The sequence below is a fragment of the Neofelis nebulosa genome, chromosome 5, assembly GCF_028018385.1.
Source record: "Neofelis nebulosa isolate mNeoNeb1 chromosome 5, mNeoNeb1.pri, whole genome shotgun sequence".
NCBI lineage: Eukaryota > Metazoa > Chordata > Mammalia > Carnivora > Felidae > Neofelis > Neofelis nebulosa.
The window spans coordinates 157,562,868-157,587,075 of NC_080786.1; the positions used below are offsets into that span (position 1 = coordinate 157,562,868).

Here is a 24,208-nt window from a genome sequence, read left to right on the forward strand (position 1 = left end):
CTGGAGTTTCTGGAGCGAGGGCTCGGGACGGACACCAGACCTCCTGTCCTTGCCCTGGGCCGAGGATCACAGCCTGTCAGTCACATGTCACAATAATTAGGACACCAAACGTGAGGTTTTCCGAGCCGATGACTTGCTTTGTTGACAGACAGGAGCCGCTCTGCTCAGGTTTTAACTATGTGGCCCCATGGGAAGGCCGGGCCGGTCCTGTCACCGCGGCGGGCCCAGGAGCACCTGCCGTTGTGACATCCATTCCACTCCAAGTGGGTTTAAGTCATCAGAATTTAAGCCTGTTTTCCACCGTTCGGATTTCCTCTGCTGTGGATGTTTGCTCGCGCTCTTTGCTCTGGTTCCCGTGCTTTGCTCCCGCTTGGCTGCGGGCCTCACGGCCTCGGACCTCGGGTGTCGGCCATTTGAACCAGTCAGGCCCTGGATGTACCAGTGTGCTGGTATTTCAACTTTATTGATATTTTAAGATATATATAAATATCTATTTGACAAATATATAGTCTTCCCTTTTCATTTACTGCTCTTGTGTTTACCTTTAAAAAGTTTCTCTCCAGGGGCGCCTGGGTGGCTCAGTCAGTTGAGCATCCGACTTCGGCTCAGGTCACGATCTTGCGGTTTGTGAGTTCGAGGCCCGCGGAACATCGGGCTCTGTGCTGACGGCTCAGAGCCTGGAGCCTGCTTTGGATTCTGTGTCTCCCTCTCTCTCTCTCTGCTCCTCGGACCTCGGACCCTGCTCATGCTCTGTCTCTCAAAAATAAACATTAAAAAAAAAAGTTTCCCTCTAAATAGAAAAAATTCCACTTCACAATCTTTTTTTTTCTGACACCTGGAACTTTAACTTCTCCAAATTTATGGCAAGACCAAATTGAATTGTTTTTATATAATTTAATACCTGGAGGCCAGGATTTCCCGTATTTTTCAAGGTATTTTTTTTGTGTTAATTCTTTGAAGTGTTCTGTGGATTTCTCTGTTCATCATTAAAAGGGACAGCGCTGAGCTTTTGGTCAACATGCACAAAAACCACACATGTAGGAAATAGTGACAGTGTGAGGTGTCATTGGAGGGTTTGTCTGAATCTTGTCTCTAGGAGTGTGAGTTTTGGGGTCTCCTTAGAGTTCATCTAAGGAGCCGGGCAGTTTTAACCAGGCACTGTTTGTGTTTGTGCACAGGGCGACCGTCTTTGCAAACACCACACTCTGTTGGGTGAGACCTTGAGAGTCATGACTGAACACAGCTCTGCCCCTCTGCCCGCACAGGACGGCACCCGACTTCTGCCAGTGCTGGGGGCACAGAAGGGGGTCTGGGGCCCAGGCAGGAGGGGTAGGAGTGGGGAGGGGTCAAAGCCCCTGGGAGGGCTCGGCCTCAAGGACGCCCTCCTCCAGTCCCCAGAACCTGTAAATGCATCAGGTCTCACCGCAAGGTGGGATTAGGGGTCCTGGCCAGCTGGCCTTGGGAAAGGGACGCTATCCTGTGTCATCCCTGTGGGCGTCTTGCTCGAGATTGTTGCTGGTGGACGAGGTGGGGGGAGGAGCCAGGGTAAAGCAATCCAGAGAGAGGGCATCGGGCCTCCCACTCCTGGCTGCGAAGATGGAGAAGGGACCTCGAGTCAAGGAGAGGTTTGCTTCCTGGAAGCCGGAGGAGACAGGGAAGGGGTTCTCCCCCGGAGCCTCCAGGGGAATGCAGCCCCGCCCACACCTTGACTTTGGCTCAACGAGACCCAGGTGGGACTTCTGAGCCCCAGAATTATAAGACAATACATTTCTGTTGCTTTCGGCCACTGAGTGTGTGATAGTTTGTGACAGCGGCCACAGGAGACTGACACACGGGGCCCAGCCTGCTGTTGGGTGGACGTGGCGGGCGGTGTTCCTCTCCCCGGCATCTGCTGCCCTCCCTCCCTGGGGACGAGGCAGGACCAGTCAGGCTCGGGTCCTTATACGTGCCTACGGGCCAGCCGAGCCCACAAGGTTCTCTGACGACTTCGGGCAGGTCTCCACTGACCCTCCAGCACTTTCCCACCGGGCAGAGAGGCTGTCTGCAAGGCGTCCCCGCGCTGTCCTCTCCCCATACGGCGCCTCCTCGTCCTGTGCTCTCAGCCAGAGGCCGGGCCGCCTGGACTCCCGCGCACGCACGGTGTCACCGCGATTTACCTGGTTACCACGCATGCGCCCGGCCTTTGGAGGACGGCTGGCTCCTAAAGCCCAGCTGTTGCCTGTCCTGGGACCCAGCAGCTTCACCACTAGATACGCACCCAGAGAGGGGAAATCACGTGCCGCACGCAAGCGCCCCGTGACGTTTGCCGCCGTCGCACTCGGGAAAGCACCCGCAGGCCCGTCAACGGGTGCACAAGCGATGAGCTAGTCCTACCAGGGGAGAAAGCGACAAAGTGAACAATAAAGTCGGTAATAAGAATGAGCAAAGTGCAGGCATGGCCACCACGTAGCAGAGTGACAGAGGCACACGGGAGTGCGAGTGTGCACCCCACTGAAGGGAACCCGAGGGTGACAAAGCTTGCCGGCGACAGAGGCGGGAGGTGGCGTGGCGGGGATGGGCCGGAACGGGGCCCCAGGGGGCCTGGAGGGCCTCCGGAAAGACTCTAGACCTTGTCCGGAGCTGGTTGTCTGGATTTGCATAATTGGCAAAACTCACTGAACGGGACCCTTACGGTCCGTGCGTCTTAATTAAATAAAATGAAATCAAAATAAAATTAAACAAAAATGAGGGCAAAATTAAGGAGCTGCTTCAGAGTCACGGAGCCACGCGCCTTGCTGAGATGCCCTTTCGCTCCAGGCTCGCTTACGAGCTGCTAATCATAACAGATCATTTTAGGGGCTGTCCCAGTACGAAACGGTCCTCCCAGGAGTGGGGAAACCCCCTCGGGCATTGTGTGTTGCTGATTGGCTAGCATGTGGTTTAAGGCAAGGAATCCACGTTCAGAAGTAGGACAGCCTGTCTTTCTCTTTCAAAAGTGATTTTACGTAATCCAAGTTTGTTTAGGAAAACACGCCTGAGCAGGTAAGTGGCCACGAGGCCGGTCCAACCGTGGCCTACTCGTGTGTCCGGGAATGGTGCCCAGGGCCACGCAGCGGCCAAACCACGTCCTCATGCTGCAGCCCCGGGGATGAGGGGTCCCCTATTTTAGATGTGAGGGACCCCAGGAGACCAAGGTTGAGGGGTTCGGATACTTGCTCGAGTTCAAACAGTAAAGAGAAGAAACAGGGCTTGACCCCGCTCCATCTGACAGGAAATGTGTGCACTTCACGGTCCCGCTGGACGGTCTTCTCAGCAACATACAACTAGAGAAGGGGACGCTGGGGAGCACTCCGGGCACCTGCCCTGGGGATGGTGTGGAGCACTTGGGGCACCTGCACCCTGGGGAAGGTCGGGGAGCACCTGGAGCGCGTGAACCCTGGGAAGGTTGGGGAGCACTTGGGGCACCTGCCCTGGGGAAGGTTGGGGAGCACTTGGGGCACCTGCCCTGGGGAAGGTTGGGGAGCACTTGGGGCACCTGCCCTGGGGAAGGTTGGGGAGCACTTGGGGCATGTGCACCCTGGAGAAAGTGGGGAGCACCTGAAGCACATACACCCTGGGGAAGGTTGGGGAGCACCTGGAGCACCTACACCCTGGGGAAGGTTGGGAGCACCCAGGGCACCTTGGGGACATGCCCAAGACACGGTCCCTGGCTAGAAGGGCCTGGAAGGTTTGTACACACCTGTGTGCGTGTGTGTGTGCACAGCTGTGGGGTATATGTGCATTTGCGCACATGTAAGAGTGTATATGCATGTGTGCATGGGTGTGTGTTCACATGCAGGTGTATATGCATGGGTGCGTGTACGTGTGTGTAGGCATGTGTGGATGAGTGAATATGTGTTTGAGTGGAATGTATGTGTATGTGCGTGTGTGTGCGTGTGCGTGTGCGTGAGTGGGTGTCTATGTATGTGTGGGGGATGTGCATGTGTGTGGGTGTGTGTGCATGTGAAGTGGTATGTGCGTATCTGTGCATATGTGTGCATGGGGTGGACATGTGCATGTGCATCAGTGGGTATGTGTGTATGTGGAGAGAGTATGTGGGGGTGTGTGCACGTGTGTGGGTGGGTGTGGGTGTGCATGTATATGAGGTGTGTGTGTGCATACATGTGCACGTGTGTGCATGGGGTGGATATGTGTGTGTGCATGAGTGGGTGTGTCTGTGAGGGGGATGTGCATGGGTGTGTGTGTGCAGGTGCGTACGTCTGTGTGTGTGTGTGTGGGTGCAGGCATGTATGCCTGGGGGGGACATGCATGTATGTGAGGTATACACGTGCATGTGTGGCAGAGGGTGAGGGGGATGTTGGTGGTGCCGAGGTTAAGAGGTGCCCGGAAGAGGAGCCCATCGCGCCGGAAGTGTCGAGCGTCGACCGCGGTGAACACGCGACCTTGCCAGGGCGCTCCACGTGCGGACCTGGCGGATGGTGAAATGGGCGAAGCCCCACGTTGGCCGGGCTGACGGGGCGGGTGGGATCCCGCACCCTGGTCGTGCCGAGCCTCGTCCGGGCTTCAGGAGGGAGCCCTGGGAGTGAGAAGTCCGTGCAGAAGTTTTCACGGACGTTTCTCCCGGAAGTCACGACTTCGGAGAAATGACCCCAAGAGAACTGCAGCTGTACCAACACGTCCTTCAAGTTATTTACCGCCGTAAAGACGGTTGAGAGTCCCACGGGTTAACAAAAGACGCCCAGCCCGGCACGCTCCGGAATACCGCCTCGGGGAAATGCGGCTCAGCTGCCAAAGGGACAAGAAGGTGGCCACTGTCAAACCACGCGCGAATTCATGGGAAAGCGCAGGCCGCCTTGCAAATGCTCATCAACGGACAAAAGCCAGGAGAGCTTACTTGAAAAGATGTAAATATTTTAGTGTTCTCTCCACTTCCCCTCTTGCTCGCATTTGTACTTTAAACAGATCTTGATTTACACTTTTGTGTTTCCACCCAGTAGAACAGAGATCAGGTTCTGTGCCAAAGACGCGGAGGCACCGTTTGCTTGCAAAGTCCCGGGAAGGATGAGGTGGCTCCCCCCGTATGTGCCGCTGTCACCTGCCTCCTTCCTCCCTGGGCTCGTCCCCCATGGCGAGCCAGACACACAGCAACACCAGCCCGGCAGAGAGGCCGCTGGTGTACGTCTGGGTCACTCCGGGGGGAGAGAAGCTGCGTGGGGTGGCGCCCGGCTGGCCCCTCCCCCACGGGTAAACTGAGGCTGGGTGATCAGGAAGTGGCAAGTGGGACTCCTGCGGGCCGTTGCCTGTTAGCCCCTTGTGTTCACCAGGCCTCTCCAGAGCATCAAAACCGCCAGGATGGGATGTGTAGAGACAAGAGCTTTGTCACAGGGACCGGGTGCAGAGGATTTCAGCGGCTGCTGAGGGCCACCGGCCGGGGGGAGACCTGGCAGGGCCGAAGGTGCATTCCGGTCTGAAGGCAGGAGAATCCCCCTTGCCGGGGAGGCTGGTCTTTTGTTCCATTCCTCCCTTCACCTGATTGGGTGAGGCCCCTGCATTGCGGAAGGCCACCTGCTTTACCCAGACTCCTGTGATGTGTGTTAATCTCATCCAGAAACATCCTCCCGGTTGACACATAAAAGTAACCATCCCGGGCCGGCCTCCCCTCTCCTGTGTGGAGGCACCTGTGGAATAAGCCCCCAAGATGACCACCCACCAGTGCCCTCTGCCGACCCTGCCCGAGGGCTGCCCACCCCCCGGCAGGCCACCCCAGCCCGTGGGGTCTCTTTTTTCCTTGTGTCAAATCTCAGATAAAATCAGAGCCCCCGCCCCCCGTTGGGCCTAAGAAGGTCTCGTCTCCCCACGACCCCTCTCTGGGAGTGCAGGACACCGCTTTGAATCTGAACTTCAGGGGAACGACAAATACCCCTTTAGTGTATGTTCCGTGCAGTATTTGGGGTTCACATATACTAAAAACAGCATCCGTGGTTTACTTGTGATTCAGATTTAGCTGGAGAGCCTGCATTTTTATGTGGCACCCATCGGCCGGCTGTCCCTGGACCGGCTGTCGCCATCACCACCTGGCCCAGACCTCCCTCGAGCCCCAGGCCCCCCTGCCCTCTGCGGCTCTCCCTGGGGAGGGACATCCTCGTCCGGGGTCAGCTCCAGCCCTCCCCGAGGCACACGGTCCGCTTGTTGGCCTGAAGGGGGCTCAGAAAAATCTCAGCTTTTGGAAATCCGTATTGAAATCCCAACTCTGGCCTGGCCGGAGGAGGCGTGGGGTAGGTTTCCTTCCTGGGAGCGGGAAGGACACCCCGTTCTCACATGCACGTGGCCGTGGGGAGCCAGACCCTGGCGACAGCTGGGGCTGCGCCGTGCCCCCTGCCCTGTGATCTTGGGCAAAGATCACCGAGAGTTGAAACTTGAAAGACAGAAACAGCAGAGTACCAAACCAAGGGTGGGTCCCTGAGCTCGGGCAGTGGCCCGGCTCCACATCCCTCCTCGGCCCTCGCTCTCCTGGAGCCCGTGGCCATGGGTGATGGAATAGGCCTGGCCCGGTCCTCACCCCACAGGCCTTCCCAGCAGAGGCTACAGCACTTGAAAGTTCTTTGACGCGCAGATTGCGAGGGCGTGTGTCCTGTCGCGCCCAGGGAGGCAGGAGGCCCCCGCAGGGCAGGGCTGGGGCGTCAGACATGGGAGCTGAGTGAGCGCGGGCCCCGAGGAGGTGTCCCCAGTGCACCCCGCACGTCCACGAGGCCAGTGCAGTGACCAGGGAGCCGGCCTGCGTGGCTTTGCACGGGGTGGGATGGGGTGGGACCCAATCCCCGCACCGCTGGTTCCTCCCCGAAACTGACCCCCGCCGCATTCCTGGCTAAACCGAGGCCAGAAGAGGCAGCGAGTCCCTGCAGAGGAGGGGCGCCCTCCGGCTCGGTGACCCGGGACCCGAGGGCACATCCCACCGCGCCGGCCGAGTGAACCGTCCCCCCCACAAACACGCAGACGCCTTCAGGCCTTTGGTAAAGAGCGTCATAAATATATTTCTGTACAGACAGTATACAATAAATAGCCGGTGTGAGATACGTGCATCCGCGTGAAGCCTGTGCCCGCGCCCGGGTGGGCCGGGAGGACCGTGGGGAGGTCCCGCTGGTTCTGAGGTAAAATTTTGTATGAACTTCTCCCTTGAGGCGAACCCTGGGCAGCCCGCCCGGGCTCGCAGGGCAGCACCCGACTCCGGCCCGACCGCCTGCGGAGCCCCCAAATCCGCCGCGACGGTCACCGGGGCAGAGAGGTGGACGGACGCCCCCCCCCCCCCCCCGGACGAGGGCCAGGGCCCAGAAAGGGCCGGCTTCTCCCAGGGCTCCGGGAGGGGCGCCAGTGCCCTCACCCCGTCCTCAGCTTCAGCACCCGGGAGCGGGGCTCCTTCGCGCTGGAGTAGACGAGGTAGGAACCCGCCGCGGTGCGGAAGGTCTCCCAGTCTCTGCAGCCGAAGGTCGGGAGGCTGTGCACGGCCACGAACCCTTCATACCCCTGCCACCTGCCGGAGACATACCGTCAGCCTGGCCGGCCACAGGCAGGGGGCGAGGTGCCCACTGGGCGTCCGAGTGGGACCCTCCGGGATCCTCTCCGGGCCTGCTCCTGCCCCTCCGCCCCTCCTGCGCCCCCGGGCTGCACAAGCTCTCCGCACCACAGTCAGCCTGCAGAGAGGGAAACTGAGGCAGGAAGGGGGACCCTGCCCTGTCCCAGACCCCGCAGCTCCTCGCATCCATCCCAGATTCTGCCCCTGGTCCAGAGTGCCGTGCGGCAGGCACCCCCCCTCAACGGGCAGGGGGGACGTGGAGGGGATCCCGGCGGTTCCAGAAGGTTCATTGTAGGGGCTGAGCCAGGGCCTCCCCTACTCCTGGGGTCGGTGTTGACAGTGAGCACCTGCCCTCAAACACATACCTGTCACCACAAGGGCATCACCATCGTGCCGTCTGTTTACAGGGGCTCTGCAGCCCGGCCCCCTCCCCACTTTGGGCCCCCACACCTGCCCACCATGTGTGGCCATCAGTCGTTCTAGGGTTTGCCCTCCAAAAGGGGTCCACTGGCGGTGGCTTCACTTTCTAAGGTGGGGTTCCCACGGCGGGCACCTGGGTCAAAGGGCACCATGGTTTTCATTTGGTATTTGTCCAGAAACTTCCCAGAAAGGCCTGGGCAGGTCCTGTTCTGACGGGGAAGGAAGGGCGGGGCTGTTCCGCAAGGGGCGGGGCCTTTAAACAGCCTTTAAGTCTGGGGAGGCAGCATCCTCAAGCTTTGAGAGAGCAGCTCCTAATGTGTACTCTACTCAGGTTTCTGATTTTCTTCCTGTGATTCCTGTTCGTGCCCTTGCCCATTTTTCCAAATTAAAATTAGCTTTGATTAACCTGTAAGGGTTCCTCTTCCGTTAAATGTGTGGTCAAAAGTTTTCTTTTTAATTTTTTTTTTTTTTTTTTTTTTTTTGAGAGAGAGAGAGAGGGAGACACAGAATCCGAAACAGGCTCCAGGCTCCGAGCTGTCAGCACAGAGCCCGATGCGGGGCTCGAACCCACAGACCATGAAATCATGATCCGAGCCTAAGTCAGACACTTAGGGTGCCACCCGGGCGCCCCAATAGTTTTCTTTGTGAATAGGATGCCTTTTCCCCCAGAACCCTGAAGTTTAGGGTATCTTCCCAGCAACCTTGCACAGGCCTTGTTTACGGAGGCGTCGCGCCCTCCCGGGTAAGCTTGCGGTCAAAGTTGTCTTAGCTTTTCTGCTAATATTTCTGTTGTTTACTTGCTTACAGTTAGATTTTTAATCCCTGTAAAGTTTATTTCTGTGTATAATATACAGCAGGGTATGGCTGTGTTTTCCTCCAGACGGATAGGAAATTATACACAATTACTTATTAAGTAACACATAGCACATGCTTTCCTCGTTGACTTGAAACACATTTATCACATTAAATGTTCATAACTTGCTGGCTTCTCTTCTGGACTATATGCCTTCCCGCCTGTGTGTTTATTTTTCGCAGAAACCACCTGCTGTGTTTCTATTGTCTGAGGGCCTCCTCCCCTACTGTGTTTTTTCAAAATCTTGGGCACATTTGAAAATATATTCTTCCACATGAATTTTAAAACTACTTTGTCATGTTAAAAATTCTACTTTCTAGTAAATCGAACAGGCTAAAGAAACTTGGCGATTTTTCTAGTAAGATATAGATGACCAAAATTGTCTGGAGAAGAGGTAAAAGAAAAAACTGACTTCACTGATAACCCTGGGAGAAATTGGGCAAGTTGTTCAAGAGACGCTATTGAACGAGAACAAAGCCCCAGTGGCTTTATAAGAGAATTTAAGCTAGGACTGCCTGGATGGCTCAGTCAGTTAAGTGTCTGACTTCGGCTCAGGTCATGATCTGACCGTCTGCGGGTTCGAGTCCCGCGTCGGGCTCTGTGCTGACTGCTCAGAGACTGGAGCCTGCTTCGGATTCTGTGTCTCCCTCTCTCTCTGCCCCTCCCCTGCTTGTGCTCTGTCTCTCAAAAATAAATAAAAATGTAAAAAAAAAAAAAAAAATTAAAAAAAAAGAATTTAAGCTAACCACAAAGAAAGTAGATACATCTTACTATTTGAACTATCCCAGTCTGGGGGTGCAGGTGGAAAAAGTCATGATAAACAGCTGGAGATAGAAAGGGAAACGTCCCAGGTGTTGTGCTTACACAACTCGAAAACCTCCCAGAGGCGACTTCAAGACAGCGCCCCGGTGCGTATGTGAGGAAAGGCAGGACATCTGACATGGGGACAGAGCTGCCACAGTCCTGGATGGGAACATTTCATAGAATGAAATATCGCGAACTCTCAAGGCATGGTGCCGGAATACTGTGCCTGCGGCCAGGATCCGACGGTGGGGGCGTCTGCGTGACCAGCGGGCCACCTGGCTGACCCCGGGGCATGACCCAGACTCGGCCTGCTCTGAGGTGACCCACAGACTGCCCGCCTGTGCCTGGCTGTGGCCGGCGCTCACCCCACTGCCGACAAACCCAGGCTGTGCAGAAGGGGGTGGCCCTCGGAGGCTCCTTACCTGTAAATAATACTGTTTACCAGGAAGGTGTTTCCGTCGAAGGAGTTTGCGACCACCAGGAAATAATCTTCTCCCACCGAGAAAAACTCCCAGTCCAGAGCGCTGTGGAGACAGGTGAGCAGGCATCAGCGGCAGCCGGCACTCTGGCTTCCAGCCCGTTCCCCCAGGCGCAGAACCCCGGGCCCACTGCCCACCCAAGATCCAGAGCGATTTCGTCACACGGCACATGGGTCTGTTCCGGGGAGGTGCGAACTGGTCGTTCGCTTTAAAAACATTTTTTGAATTTAAGTCATAAAATACAAATGGCATAAAATTTTCATCCTGTCCATTTTCAAGCATACAGTCGAGCAGTGTTAAGTATATTAATAACACTGCCTAACATCGCCACTGTCCGTCTCCGGAAACTTCTCGGCTCCCCAAACTGAGCCTCTGTCCCCGTGAAACACTAACCCCGCGCCCCCAGCCCTGGCCCCCACCCTGCTCCCCGTCTCTGAATTGCGAGCTTGAGGGGCCTCGTACGAGTGGAATCACACCGTTTTTGTCCTTTGGTGACTGGCCTATCTCACTCGCTATGACGTCCTCGAGGTCTGCCGTGTGGTGGCCTGTGTCACAGCCCTTTCAAGGCCGGATGACCCCCCGCCGTGTGGAGGGACGCTTTGCTTATCCCTCCGCCCGTCCACGGGTGCTTGTGCTGCCGTGGAACGAAGGCAAAACTCCGTCACTGTGAAGAGGGGGGAGCCAGCGGAGAAGAGGTCCCCAGCTTGCGGTCACTCCGCGGGGGCGTGCAGAGCCCCTGGAGGCAGGAGTGAGGACACGGGCTTGGCCCTCGGCTCCCTGCTTGGTACCTGCTTGGGTGCCGACACGGAAACTTCCTCCTGCGTTCAGAAGCTCTGTTTCTCATCCCACGCCCCACCCCCTGCCGCCGCACTCTTCTTGGATGGGGAAGCCGAGGCCACCGCTGTGCGGCAGGCGGGATGCGGCCGGGCGCCCCAGGCCAGGCCACTGTGTCTGCGTCCAGCAGCTCAGAGCCGTGGCCTGTTCGGGGGGTGGAGGGCCACCCGTGTTACTGCGGACTTGCCTCTGGGCTCCTTCCCTGTGGGGGCCGAGGCGCTGGCCTAGAGGAGGGGGCTCACGCGGCCCCTGGGACACTCGGGGGCATCGCCTCTTCTCTTCCACCACCAGGTTCGTGTCTAGGGCCGCCTCCAGTGACGGCCAGTTAGGATTCGGCTCCAAAGTGCTCCCCGAGGAGAGGCCGGCCACGCCTTCGCCTGTGCGGTGTGGCCGCGGGTGACGGGCAGGGTGGTGCCCCGGGAGGTAGTCGTCCAGAGGCGGCGGGTTCTCGGGTCAAGGTGCGTGGGACTCACGCTGTCTGCACCAGACTCCTAGCAGAGGCCAGCTTTGCTTTAACGCGGTAGAAATGGGGGCGTCCAGCCGTGAGTCCCTGCTGAGCCCCCAGAACGGGTATATCTCTGTCCTCCAGAGCCACACCGTTTGGTCAGGGTGGAGAGACCCACACGTCCATCATCTAGGGGGTACACAAAACAGATCCGCCCACGCATAATGGAGTATTATTCGGCCGTGAAAAGCAGCGAGTGCTGACACACCGGAGCGTGCGTGAACCTTGAGGAGTGCGCTGAGAGCGGCCAGGCACCAGAGGCCACCTCCCATATGACTCCACGTCTTGGAAACATCCAGAATGGGGAACCCCGTGGAGACAGAAAGTAGAGTGCTGGTTGCCAGGGTTGGGGTGGGGGCGGGGGGGGGGGCAGCTGAATGGTAGGGGTTCTTCTTGGGGTGATGGAAACGTTCCAAGTTACCTGGTGGTGGTTGCACATCTCTGTGAATTTAATAAAAATCACTGAATTGCAGCAAACCAACCAGCCACAGTGTTGGAAAGCGGTGAGAGCCGAGCCTACAAATACAGTAAAACCTTGGTCTGCGAGCGCAGTTCGCCCTGGAAACAGGCTCGTCATCCAAAGCACTCGTATCTCAAAGCAAATTTCAAGAACCACTGGCTCAGCTGGGATCACGTGACGCTGGGCGTGTGGCAAGGCGTCGCGCGTTTGCCAAGTCGAAGCTTATTCGAGACGGTTGCTCGTCGTGCAGACTCGCAATCCAGGTTTTACCGCAGAGGCCACGGAGTCCGTCAGCGGGCCCAGCGAGGTTCGCAACGTGTTGAGTGAGGCCCCGTCTCGCCCCCAGCGGCCGCGCACCGCGCCTCAGGCGGCCGCCGCGTGTGCCCTGGGAGTCTCGCGCGGGGCTCAGAGCCGTGCCGCCTCCGCCGGGTGGGCCCCGGCGGGCAGCGCAGGCAGCCGACGCCCCAGAGCCCCTGGGACGCCGTGCCCTGCCCTTCCAGCCGGCCCCCAGCCTCCAGGCGCACCTGCAGGTGGTAATCTCCTGGAACCTGACGAAGGTCTGCGCGGTGACATTCAGCTCGTAGATGACCGAGTTGATGACGTAGGAGTCGTTGCGTGCTTCCATTTCCACGTCGTAGCTGTGACTGTTGGCGACAGCCAGGAAGACCCTCTCTCCGATGTGAAACACCTCCCAGTCCGCGGCGCCGAACGTCTGGGACAGAAAGAGGAGTGCGGGGGGCGGGCGTGAAGGGAGGCCCTCGGAAGGGTCCCGGCGCGGCCGCGGGGAGACACCCCTAACCCGCAAACCGGCTGGGGCCCCGCTGCGCTGCACGCACCAGTCGGGCGGCGGTCCCCGTCTGGCTTCGCTCGCTTTCCCAGCCTCGTCGCCACCACTCCTGTCCCGAGTGTGGGTGCCCAGCTGCACCCACGCCCGAAGAGGTCATCTGTGCAAAGTGCCTCTTAGCCTTCTGAGTCCCCCACTCCCCCATGCGCAATGCTGCCCCTCCAGCTGCTATGACACCCCTTCCAGGGAGCCCTCCCTGCTTCCTCCGGTCCTGGCTCTGAACTCAGGAGCAGCCTCTAGATACTTGTGTTCCTCACCACACGCTCTCCCTGGCCTGAGGCTTTCTTCGGACCCCGTCGGCAGCCCCGTCTCTGGGCTCCCATGCAGGCTGCTCGTCCGCAAATCGCTTACGGCCCTCGGGGGTGAGAGGCACGTGGCGCAACGGGGCCGGACTTGGACACGAGCGGCGAGCCTGGAGCCTTTGCCCCGACCTCCAGCTGCACGCGCTGATTTGCACGTGGGGCCCACGAGGAGGAAGTTCATGTCCGGTTTACGGCCAGCATCTCAGGGATTGTGGTGACGCGGGTGGTGCAGGGAAGGAGAGGACCCGAGGGGTCCGGGCCCTGGGTCTGAGCCCCGGAGGGAGAGGGCGGGGGCGGAAATAAACGGAGACATTTTCCCGGGAAAACCAGAGGCGGGCACAGGGAGAGGCCCTTTGGGCGACAGCAAATGGCAGGGGCCGAGGAGAGGGAGAACGTGGTCGCTCCCCGGGGCGGGGTCTGTGGCTGATGGGAGAGCATGTCAACGCCCAGGGGAGCCTGAACCACGGCAAGTGCAGGCTGCCGGGCCTTCAGTTCCCATGTCCGCAGGAAGGGGGTTCTGTTGACCCCATCTGTCCCCACGGGCTGGTGAGAGCTGCAGAAACTCTCCAGTGGCACACTTTGCATTGAGGTTGTCTTTAAAAGTTTGCCTCCAGGGGCACCTGGGGGGCTCAGTTGGTTCAGTGTCCGACTTCAGCTCAGGTCACGATCTCATGGTTCATGGGTTCAAGCCCCACGTCAGGGCTGACAGCTCAGAGCCTGCAGCCTGCTTTGGATTCTGTCTTTCTCTCTCTCTCTCTCTTTGCCCCTCCTCCCCTGCTTGTCCTCTGTTTCTCTCTCTCAAAAATAAACATTAAAAAAAATTTATTTTGAAGTTTGCCTCCTGACTTTCGGCTTCTGATGGTGGCAGAGGGCTGCCTGCTAGACTGACCCCTGCCGATAGCAACTGTAAACACGACTGTGCATGCAACTGTCGGAAGGTTCTGGAGAGTGGCCAAGGGCAGGCAGAAACCGGAGGGGCCGTGACCCTTGAACAAAGGGAATCACATGCACAAGGTGTGTGCTTATCTGACTTTTCCTCTGAGGACTGTCCTGGTCCCACCACGTGTGGGCATTGCACTCGGGTGGGTGCAGCAGGCTGACTGGCTGGGGGTCTTGAGGGGAGAGTCCGGAGTTCCCAGAGTGTCTAGAGACAGAAGGGGACTATCCGAGAGAGGAGGGAGGCTCAGAAGGGGGAGCCCCGATGTCTCCCCGTTAACCTCTCTCAAGTCCTTGTCTGGCTCCCGAACTGCACACATGGGGCGAGTTTCCCGGGACCCACAAACAACAGGCGGGAGGCCAGAAGCGTAAGCAGAAGGCAAGCGTGACCCCTGATCAAGAGAAAATACTGGACAGAAATGTACCAACGGTGCCAATACTGGAGCTGGCAGGCACAAGCCACGATGACTCTGATGAGAGTGTGTGGGGAAAAGGGCTGGGACGGGGAGCCACCCGGCTGGGCCGTCCAGAGGGCGTCAGGGAGCCAGAAGGCAGACCCCTGGCGGTTACCCAAACTGAAACACACAAAGGGGATGGTAACAAACATGAACAGAACGGGGATAATGCAACACGATCAACACACATACAGCTGGACCTTCCAGAAGGAAAAGAGAACGAGGCAGAAGAAAACATTTAAGTCAAAATCTTCCCACATTTGATTAAAAACACCAAACCACAGATCCAAGATCAGAGACCCAACGCAGAATAAACACAAAAATCCACGCCCAGACACGTGGTGCTCAAATCACTGAAATAGAAGACAAGGCGAGAACCTCAAAGGCAGCAGGAGAAGACACATTCGCTACATCGGCGCAGGGACGGCCGTGCCTGTGACCCCGGACTTCTCACCGGAGACCAGCGTCAACGGAGAAACATCCTCAAAGTGTATGAGCTCTGAATTCTAAAACTGGTGAGATTATCCTTCACAAATGAAAGTGAAATGAAGCCCTTTTCAGACAGAAGTGACAGAATGATTGCCAGCAGCCCTGCTTTGCAGGAAAAGCTGGAGGCCACTGCCAGGGCTGAGGGCGGACCCCGCCGGGCCGAGCCAGGGTCTGCCGCACAGATGCTCAAGGGCGCTGGAAGGTGAGCTCTGGGCGTATACAGACAGCTGAGCGTTCACAGCAAAATACTGACAGATCCCAGACGTCTAAAGCAAGCACACACAGTACACACATGTACACACGCACACGCACGTGCACGCACACACATGCATGCACACGCTTGCACACATGTACACACACGTGCACACACACGTTGCACAGCAGCCCGACACACAGGTAGGGATAACATTATATTGTCACAAGGCTATTACTCCTACGTTATCAATAGTGAAAAGGCGTGTTGGTGGCATAGTGGTGAGCACAGCTGTCTTTCGATAATGAAAAGGCAAAAAAAAAAAATTAAAATAAGGACAAAAGACATTTCCCAAATGAAAGTACAGAAAGCCAATAAATGCGTGGACACACGCCCCCTATCTTGAGTCCTCAGGGAATTAACAACTTTAAACCACACAGAGACATCACTTTGCACCCAATGTGTAAAAATGCTGACAAAAGCAAACGTTTTCTCCTCATCTGGAATCTTCCGTGGGGCCGTGGTGGAGCCCAGAGGAGGCGCTGGGCGTGTTCTGGGTGCACCTGCCTGGCTGCAGGGGGTAGCGGGGAGCTGTGTGTGTGTGTGTGGGGGGGGGGGGTGGGGGCAGAAAGCGTGGGGGTGGGGCCTGTGAGAATGAAGCGTGGTGGAAGGCAGAGGGTCCGTTCCTTCCTTCCAAGGCTAACTTTCAGCTTTTCTGGCCACCGAGAAAGCTGGAACAGGACAATAGATCCAGGATCTGTGTCCACAGGCACCTCGGAGGCAAGAAAAAGATTTGTCTTCGGTGCTTTGGGTCAGTGTCTGAGGCACATTGCTGGGGAACCCTTGCAGCGTGCTAAGGACGGGAGGTCACCTCCACACATCCTGCTGGCCGCCACGGCCCCGGACACAGGGACACTCCTCGTGTTTGGGCAACAGTTGGCTCTTAGCACCGTCCCCACCCTGCACATTTTGGGGCCGTGCTCAGGGCCGGGGTCTAGGGGGATTCCTTTGTGTGGACTAGGACCGAGCCCAGGGGCGAGGGGATGCCCAAAGCCACGCAGCAGGCAGGCTGGGGATTGGGCTGCTCCCCTGGGGACACTGCGTCCGGCCGGGGGGGGGGGGGGGCGGGTCCCAGATTGTCCTGGCTGGGCCGGAGCTGGCCGTATGGCAGGAGCGTGCCTGTGACCCGCCACCGTGTCCCTCCCTGGCTACACAATGCCCAGCGAGGCCTCACGTGCCTGCCCCACCTTGGCACGTCTGTCACTTTGCCCACGTGCAGATTCAGGATGTGCTGCCCCGTCCCCCGTCAGCCTCAGAGCCCAGCCAACCCCAGCCGCGGGACAAAGAACAAACTCTGGCCTGACGTGGCAGCATTCTCTCCATGCCCAGCAGAGGGCGCCATTGCCTGCCGTGACCCAGCCAACAGGGCCCTGACGGAGGACAGGCCTCGCCCCGCTTGGGCTCCCAGTTCTGCTGCTCTAGAAACGGGTCCGGACCTGTCCTGAGGAGCAGAAACAGGCGAGTTTCGGCTAAAAGAATAAGAGCCACAAGGACAAGGACAAGGGGCCAGGACACCTGGCAGTCACTGCCTCCACGCGGGGGCCAGGAGCCGGGCTAAAGCTTTCTTGGATGAGCTTGTCCTGTCGTTGCTGTGGCTCCACGAGGTGGCACGATTTCCGTCCCCTGGGGCCACCTCATAACATCTGAGGAGGCTCTGAGACACTTGGGGCCCATGGAGTCTTCAGCCCCGTCCTCTCTGTGGCTGCTGCACGGGACACCTGCTCAGGACCCACGCGTGCAGAGTTCCGCCTGCGGCTCCGTGACTTTCCAGAAACCGAACGGGAGTCGTCAGAACGTCACACGCTCCCCCAGCCCTGTGCTGAAGAAGCCACGTCACTGGGAAACTAACACTTGCAAACGCACATGCTTGCACACACACCTGCACACACAGACATGCACCTGTGCACACACACGCACCTTGTACAAACACACACACACACGCACCTGTATACACACACGTACGTGCACACACACACATGCACGTGCCTGCGTGCACGCAGACGCACACACGTATGTAGGCACATACACACCCGCGCACACTCACATACACAAGACATGCACACGCACCCATGCACACACGTGCGCATATCTGCACGCACACATGCGCTTGGGCCCACCCTTGCAGTACAAGCGGCCCGGAGCTGCTCTGAGGACGGGATCTCCCCAGTCGCCACGGCTTCCTTCCAGCTCCAAGTGACCCTCGGCCTGCTCACCTGTCTTCAGTCCCAGCACGGAGGGGCTGCGGGAGGCTCTGGGAGCACAGGGAGAGGTCCCGGGGGAGGAGGAAGGACGAGGTGTGTCTGGTGGCAGTAAGGCAGGGGGGGACACTCAGGTGTGTGTGGCTTCGAGGCTCTCGTCCGCACGCCCACCGCCCTGGGGCGCCTGCCACGGCGAGTATGGGGGTGCCTCATCCAATCTGCATTTCAGATAAACAATGAGTTTTCAGTCTATGTGTATCCCATGCACGACTTGGGACATGATTTTACAAGAAATTATTCATCGTTTACCTGGAATTCAAACTGAACGAGGCATCCTGTATTTCATCTGGGCGGAGGGTGGCAGAGGCCCACACGAGGTCTCCCTGATCATGGCCGTTGGCCGTCAGCGACCCCTCCTCCCCGCACGGGGCTGCCAGCGCCCCTCACAGAACAGGGCCAACACCCTCGCCCTGGGCCGGAGGCCGGGCTCCTGTGGCTCAGAAGTGAGAGTGGGGAGAGTCTCTACCTGGGGCTGCACCAGCCTGGGCACGGGGTGTATGGGCCTGGGGCCCGATGTCAGGCGCCTCCTGGATTCTAGGCACGTTAGGGACTCATCAGAGAGAGAAGAAGAACTTCCCACATCAAACAGCTCTGCCAAACCCTGCCTGGCACCCAGCAAGGTAGCCAGGCACCTGCTGGGCTGGGCGGGCCCCTCCCTCCCTCCCTCCCTCCCTCCTTCTGAGTGGAAATCCCCCGGTGCCCTGTCCCAACAGCCCCCAGCACGCGGCCTGGCGGGCTGCCCACGCACCTCACGGGGATAATGGCGCTTCTGGGGGACTCGGCAGCCAGGTGTACCTGGAGCCCCTGACAACCTCCCTCCAGGGTGGATGGGCTCCCGGGAAGGAGAGGATCAGCTGCTGGGCCAGGAGGCCCTTGGGTTCTGGCTTCGGGGAGCAAAGAATCGAGGTCAGGGGGTGCCTGGGGTGCAGGACGGGAGGCGGGGTGAGCTGCCAGGGGCACGCAGGCAGTTCCCCCAAAGGGTCCCCGGGGGGACGCTGCTGTCCTCGTGGCATGCAGGTGGCCGAAGTGGGCGAGGGTCCCATCCCCCAGGCTGTCTGGCCACAGAAGTCACCAGGAGGAAGCCCCCTCCCAGGGCTGTCCGGCACACCGACCACCGGGGGGCACTCTTACGTGACCCTCCCCTCGGTAGGGCTCTGAACCCAACGTTCTGGCCTGTCTTCCAGTTCCTTCCTGGCCCTTTACATTCCCGGTGGAAGCTACGTTTCTGACAACTTCAGCTTCACCCCCCCCCCCGGCCCCACACACCCGCTGATAACCGGCCTGCCTGCCCTGCCCCCCCCCCCCCCCCCCCGCCCCAGACAACACACCCTTTCTCCCAGGGCTCCCGTGGGCACTCAGCTGGCCCCTCTGGCTCTTGGACCTCATTTCTGCCAGCGGCACATGCATCAGTCCCGCCTCCCACATCCACACCCTGACTGGGTCAGCCGCTCGCCTCTCCCCTCCATTCTGGGTCCACACCGGGTGACCCGGGCCCAGGCCCCACAGCTAGAGGCCGGGTTTCTCGTGGGTGGGGTTCATTCCTTCCCGGACACCCCCAGCTCCGGCCTTCTTTGATCTAAGCCGATGGGCCAAAGTCATTGGAGCTTTGGACTCTGCCAGCTGAAGGAAGGTTCTAGAACTCCTGGTGGGCGAGGTGGGGAGACGTAGGGGGTGAGGCTGAGGAATGCGCCCCAGGTGAGCCACAAACCCTGCAGCCCTGGGATGCCCCCGGCTCCCTCCCAGCACATGTGTGTGCACAGCCACTGCTCAAACGCCCCCCTGCCCCCACTGCACCCCATGTCTGGCTGGTGCCTCCAGAAAGGGCCTCCTCGAGGTCAGCACCTCTCCACGTGCGCACGCCTTCAAAGCACCCAACCTTGCCCGCTTCAAAGCTCACGGTCACAAAAGACGTTACAAACTGCAAACCAAATCGTAAACACACGAAGGCATCACCAGGACCTAAAAGGACTTAAACGTGATGTGAAAAATGTTGGCAAAACATGAAAGTGGGATTTTGTGGGTTTGAGGTGTGGTCGAGGCATGAGGCGGTGTGGCATGCGGGAGAAGGCCTCCGGGCCGGGCGCGGGGCTGCTGTCGCCCGTCGGGCCGGGTGGTGGCGGTGCCCGCAGAGCTCTGGCTGCTGGGACAGCTCCAGCCTGGGCACAGGCTGGTGCTGGCTCTCAGATGCCGCCCGAAAATGCAGCGTGGCCGCCCCCCACCTCCCGGGCCGGCTTGTCCACCGCTGCCCGTGTCGCTGAGGACAGACTCCTGCAACCCCAGCCCGGGAGTGCCTCCCACCTGCCTTCTAAGACCCTGGTGAGTCTGCTCGCCGGAGTTCAGCACCTGTCCCGACCCTGTTGTGATAGGGGGACGGGGCGCACACACAGGCAGGGCGAGGAGACACGCGTCCCCAGGGGCCCCTTCCGGGCTCCACACCAGCGATGGGGCCTCGTTTGCGTGCACTGGCTCTTGCACGTCCCAGCCGTGTCCCCAACTGGGTCCCCTCACTTCCCAGCCCCAGTTTTCTCAGCTGTGAAATGGGTCTGAGGTGGAATCAGGAGCCAGTAAATGCAGCCGCAGACCTCCCTTCAAATATCTCTGTAAATGGCAGAAAGGCTTTTCAAAAGGGGAAGCAAGAAAGGTGGCCCTCAGCGGAAATCCCAGAGTGGCTGCATGAGGCTGCCAGCAAGGGGGAAAACCGTGTCCCAAGCACAGGGCGGGCCTCCGCGCCACCTGGTCCTGTCTGTTGGGGAGCCCCAGGCTGCCCGCGCCCGGCCTGGGCACCTGGAGACAGAGCTGCCCCTGCCTGGGGGCTGCGGCTGCCTGTCCCCTGAGGGGGTCCTGCGGAGACCCCTCCGATTCCTGCGAGCAGTGCGGGCATGGGCTCTTCACACCCCACTGCAGCTCTAGGATGAAGACAGGGGGCCCCACCCTCCTTCCACCTCCCCTTGCCCTTGGCCCTCTACTGACGAGCCCCAAGAGATGCACTCAGTGTCGGACCCCAGACTTTGTCCACAGGATGGCTCTAGAATCCAGACATCACTGTTTGCATTTCTAGCGCGCTGGCCATGCCCCAATGTCACTCTGGCAGAGCCTAGGGCCAGGCTGAGCTCACGCCCTGCCCGGGGGTTTCAGTGGTGGGAGGAGCTCCGGGCCAGCCCTGGGGACCGTCCCCACGTGCAGTCTGAACGGTGACGGCTCTGCCTATGGCTTCCCGCACACGTGCCCCGGAGGGCTGCCCATCGTGGCTGTTCAACAAGATGCTGGTTGCTGCGTCTTCCGGAATCCATCCCTGCTTCCCTCTTTTTCCTTCTTGGGGAAGGAGACCCCATCTCTGCACGCGACCATGTCTTCCAGCCTCTTGCTGCACCCCCTCCCCAGCCCCCCACCTCGGGAGCCGTTCCCTCCTGCCGTGCGGATGCCGCACCTGCGACGCCGTCCCGGGGAATCTACCCGCGTGGTCACTCCTGCATCCCGTTCAGCCCACCTGCACGGAGTCCTGCTTCCCTAACCTCCCACCTGTGCCATCTGGGCACTGGTTCCCATTCTGGAACTTTCCTTCACCACCATCTTTGGTGGGAGCCACCAGTTCTGATTCTGATCTCCTGTGTCGGGCGTGACTCCCACGGGGCACACCTCAAGGACAGCAGCTTCCCCTACTTTTCCCAGTGTCCCATGCAGCTACGCCAGCTCATGTGACCAGTGCCGGCCAGTGGGGCCTTCCCGCCTCTCCTGGCCGTGGTCGAGGCTCCGACGGTGCAGACACGTGGCAGGGGAGAGCCGGGAACCTCACAGTGCTTCACCTGGTGAGGACTAACCTTCGGTGGCAGGAAGCCACTGACATTTGTGGCACCCTGTGCCCCTCCTCCTGCACAAAGCGCAGCAAACAGAATCCAGGCTGAGTGGTCTCCACAGGATCACGGAGGGCAGACTCTGGGCCAGGGCGCACGGCTACGGGTGAGAAACTGGGAAAGTGTCCTAGGATCTTTCCTGCGACACCCGCGAATTTCCTCACACAGACCCGCGTGATCCGGTCTCTGGGGCCAGTGCTCCCTCCGAGGGCGTGTTCCCGGGTCTCGGGGATCCCCTCTGATGGCCCCGTTGCTCTCTTCCCCAGCATCACTCCTTCTCCTTCTGGATCTCCCGGCTTGATCCTCTCTGTCTCAGCTTCTGGTTCTGCATTCTAGAAGTTTCCCCGACCTCGATTTTCCAGTCACGTTAACAATGTGCAACGGTACTTGTGATTCCTCAGAGCTCTGTGCTGACTTTATAAATGTAATACCTTCTTGAACACCTCTGAAGATCAGTATAATTTTTAAAACCCCCTTGTGTCCCAGAGCCAGCCTGGTCTCCAGCATGGACGAACGTGCTGCTTTAGCTACCAGCTCGTGCGATCGGGTCAAACCCCGGGAGGCCCCAGCTGTCAGCTTGGAGGTGATGGTGAGGATGGCCGGTGCTGGGCTGTGCTCCGGGAGCCGGGCCACCTGGTCGTGGCCCCGGATGAGGAGCCAAGACGACGAACACCCTCTAACTTGGCCTTTTTTCAGATGCAGGAGGTTTAGGGTCAAGGCGTCGGTGGGCATTGGTGAAAATCTCCAAAGTGCACCCCCAAGCCAGGGGGGAACCTGGAAACAAGCCTCCTGAATCTTCCTCCAGAGTAAAGCCTTCAGTTCCTGCGGTCGCCCCTCGTGTGGGCTACAGATGTGCGAACACCCGGAACCCCACCTCAGGCCGGGCGCGCTCACGGTAGGACATCCACGCGACCCGGTGACGCGGAGTAAGCGTAGAGCCCACGGACTTTCCACACGAGCTGCGTCAGCCTGTCGCCTTTCGCAGCTGCTCAGTGCCACGTGCTCGTTCCCAGCCACCGTCCCCGCGTGTCTGGGCCTCCTGGGGATTCCTGATTTTGCCACCATGGAGGCCCGCTTCCCAGGCCGTCCGGCCCCAGACGCCCCAGCGGAGGCCCCAGACGCTCCCGCGTCTTTAGTCTCAAAGGCCTGGCGTCTAGTCCCACGTGGGCCCTCACAGGCAGACCCCGGGCCAGCCCACTGCGGGATGCTCTTCCAACTGGCGTGCACACAGCCAGGCCCGTTGCTGGGGACAGCCCCACCCCAGGCCGTCCGAGCTGTTTTCCGGGTCCTGGCGTTCACAAGGCCTCGTAAGGAGCGCGTGCTCGAGGACCCTGTCCTACGCCGAATGGAGTTAATAACAAGCACCACACCGCCTGGGTTCCCATCCAGAGCTGTGGCTCCGGCAGGGGCGAGTCTTGGGACCACCGTGCCTCAGTTTCCCCAGCTGTACAGGGAGACTGGGGGCAGCACTTAGCTCACAGCGTGGCTGTGAGGACTGAGTGGGAGGAGGCGGGCGAAGCTCCTGGTTCGGGTGCTTTGCGTGGTTACTGCTGGGCCAGCGGCAGCCGCCCACGCGGCTCAGCCCGCTCAGCCCCTCCGGCCGTTACGAAGGCGCGTGGCTGCGAAGGAATCGTGCCCACCCTGGTCCCACTTCTCCCCGGGGCGCCCCATCTCAGGAACCAGCAGCCCCAGCAATGACCTCCCCCTGCCCGGAAACTCGGGGCCGGGCCGGCTCCCCGCTCACACCCACTCCCTCTGGGGCAATGTCAGCGCTCGGGGACCCGGCTGCCCCTCCTGCAGCTGTCCTCGCCCTCTGGGGCTTGTCCTAACGTCGCTGGGATGCGGTGCCCTGGCTGGGATTTGGGGGGGCTGCAGCGTGAGCCCCCCAAGCGGGCGGCGGACAGCGCCTCGGCCTCCAGCCGGCCGGCCGTGACCGGTGCAAGCCCAGCCCGGCGGCGGGAACAAACGGGAACTGGCTCGAGCTGCTGTCCGCGAGCCCGTCCGTGTCCTCGCCGCGGGCTCCTCTGAGCACTCCACCTCCCTATGCTACCCTTCCACCGCCCCGCAGAGGAGCCCGAAACATTGAACTTCATCTTTCCTCCCTTGCGTTTGAAGCCCACCCCATGTGCCACCTCCGGGCTTGTCCTAGATGGGACGGCGCGTGTGGAATGTTCTAGACTGCCTTCGGTCACTACAGCCTCTCTGCACGGCTGCTGGTCTCAAGGTAGGCGCTGCTTAGCAAAGCCCGCCTGCCCTTCCCAGTTCCCCGCAGAGCCGACGAGAGGGTGGGTTCCGCGTGTTCCCGTGTTCCCTCCTCTGTCCTGTGACCACCGGCCTCAGGCTGTGAGCACCGCCCGCACAGGACGCCTCGCTGGGACGTCCAATGCCAAAGGAGCCACCACCCCAAGAGGGCCCTCGAAGCATTTCTCCCGGGCGGATGAGGGGACAGATAAACCAGGAAAGGAATGTTCCAGAAGGATCCAGGGAGGAAGGAGTCACACTGGTGATGCATCCTCTCCACCATTCCCGGAGGTAGACAGGGAGTCCCCACGGCTCCACCAGGAAAACAGATGGGCAGCCAGTTCCAGCCCTGAGATTGAGACAGTGGCCCCCCAACCCCCGCCAGCACCTATGCTTCCTCTCCATGATCCTCTGCTCACGAGCGGGTAGCTCAGGAGCCTGGAACCAGCTACGGGACACTCGTGGTCTGAGGGAGAAGTGCTGCCCCGTCCCTCACCCCCGGGCGGGCCCGGGGCCGCTGCTCAGCTGCCCCAGGACAGGAGCCTGACGCCCCCACAAAGGCGAGTCGGGGGGGCATGAGGGCCCCCGAGCACCCGGCGCTGCCCGGGGGGAGCTCCGTGCCGGAGGGAGGGCAGGCCAGGGGCCCTCCCGCCACACGTTAGGGCCCCCCAGGCC

At 59.7% G+C, this 24,208-nt stretch overlaps 1 protein-coding gene across 1 annotated transcript in view; it reads right to left on the reverse strand.

The window, feature by feature from the left end:
- Nucleotides 1-6,947: 6,947 nt before the first annotated feature.
- Nucleotides 6,948-24,208, reverse strand: part of TSPEAR (thrombospondin type laminin G domain and EAR repeats) — a 155,723-nt gene continuing 138,462 nt past the window's right edge. The window contains exons 10-12 of the mRNA XM_058732219.1: nucleotides 12,429-12,616; nucleotides 10,049-10,150; nucleotides 6,948-7,507 (exon numbers count right to left, since the gene is read on the reverse strand). Coding sequence (XP_058588202.1) covers nucleotides 7,354-7,507; nucleotides 10,049-10,150; nucleotides 12,429-12,616 — 444 coding nt within the window. The 3' untranslated portion in view covers nucleotides 6,948-7,353. The remainder of the gene's footprint in view (nucleotides 7,508-10,048; nucleotides 10,151-12,428; nucleotides 12,617-24,208) is intronic.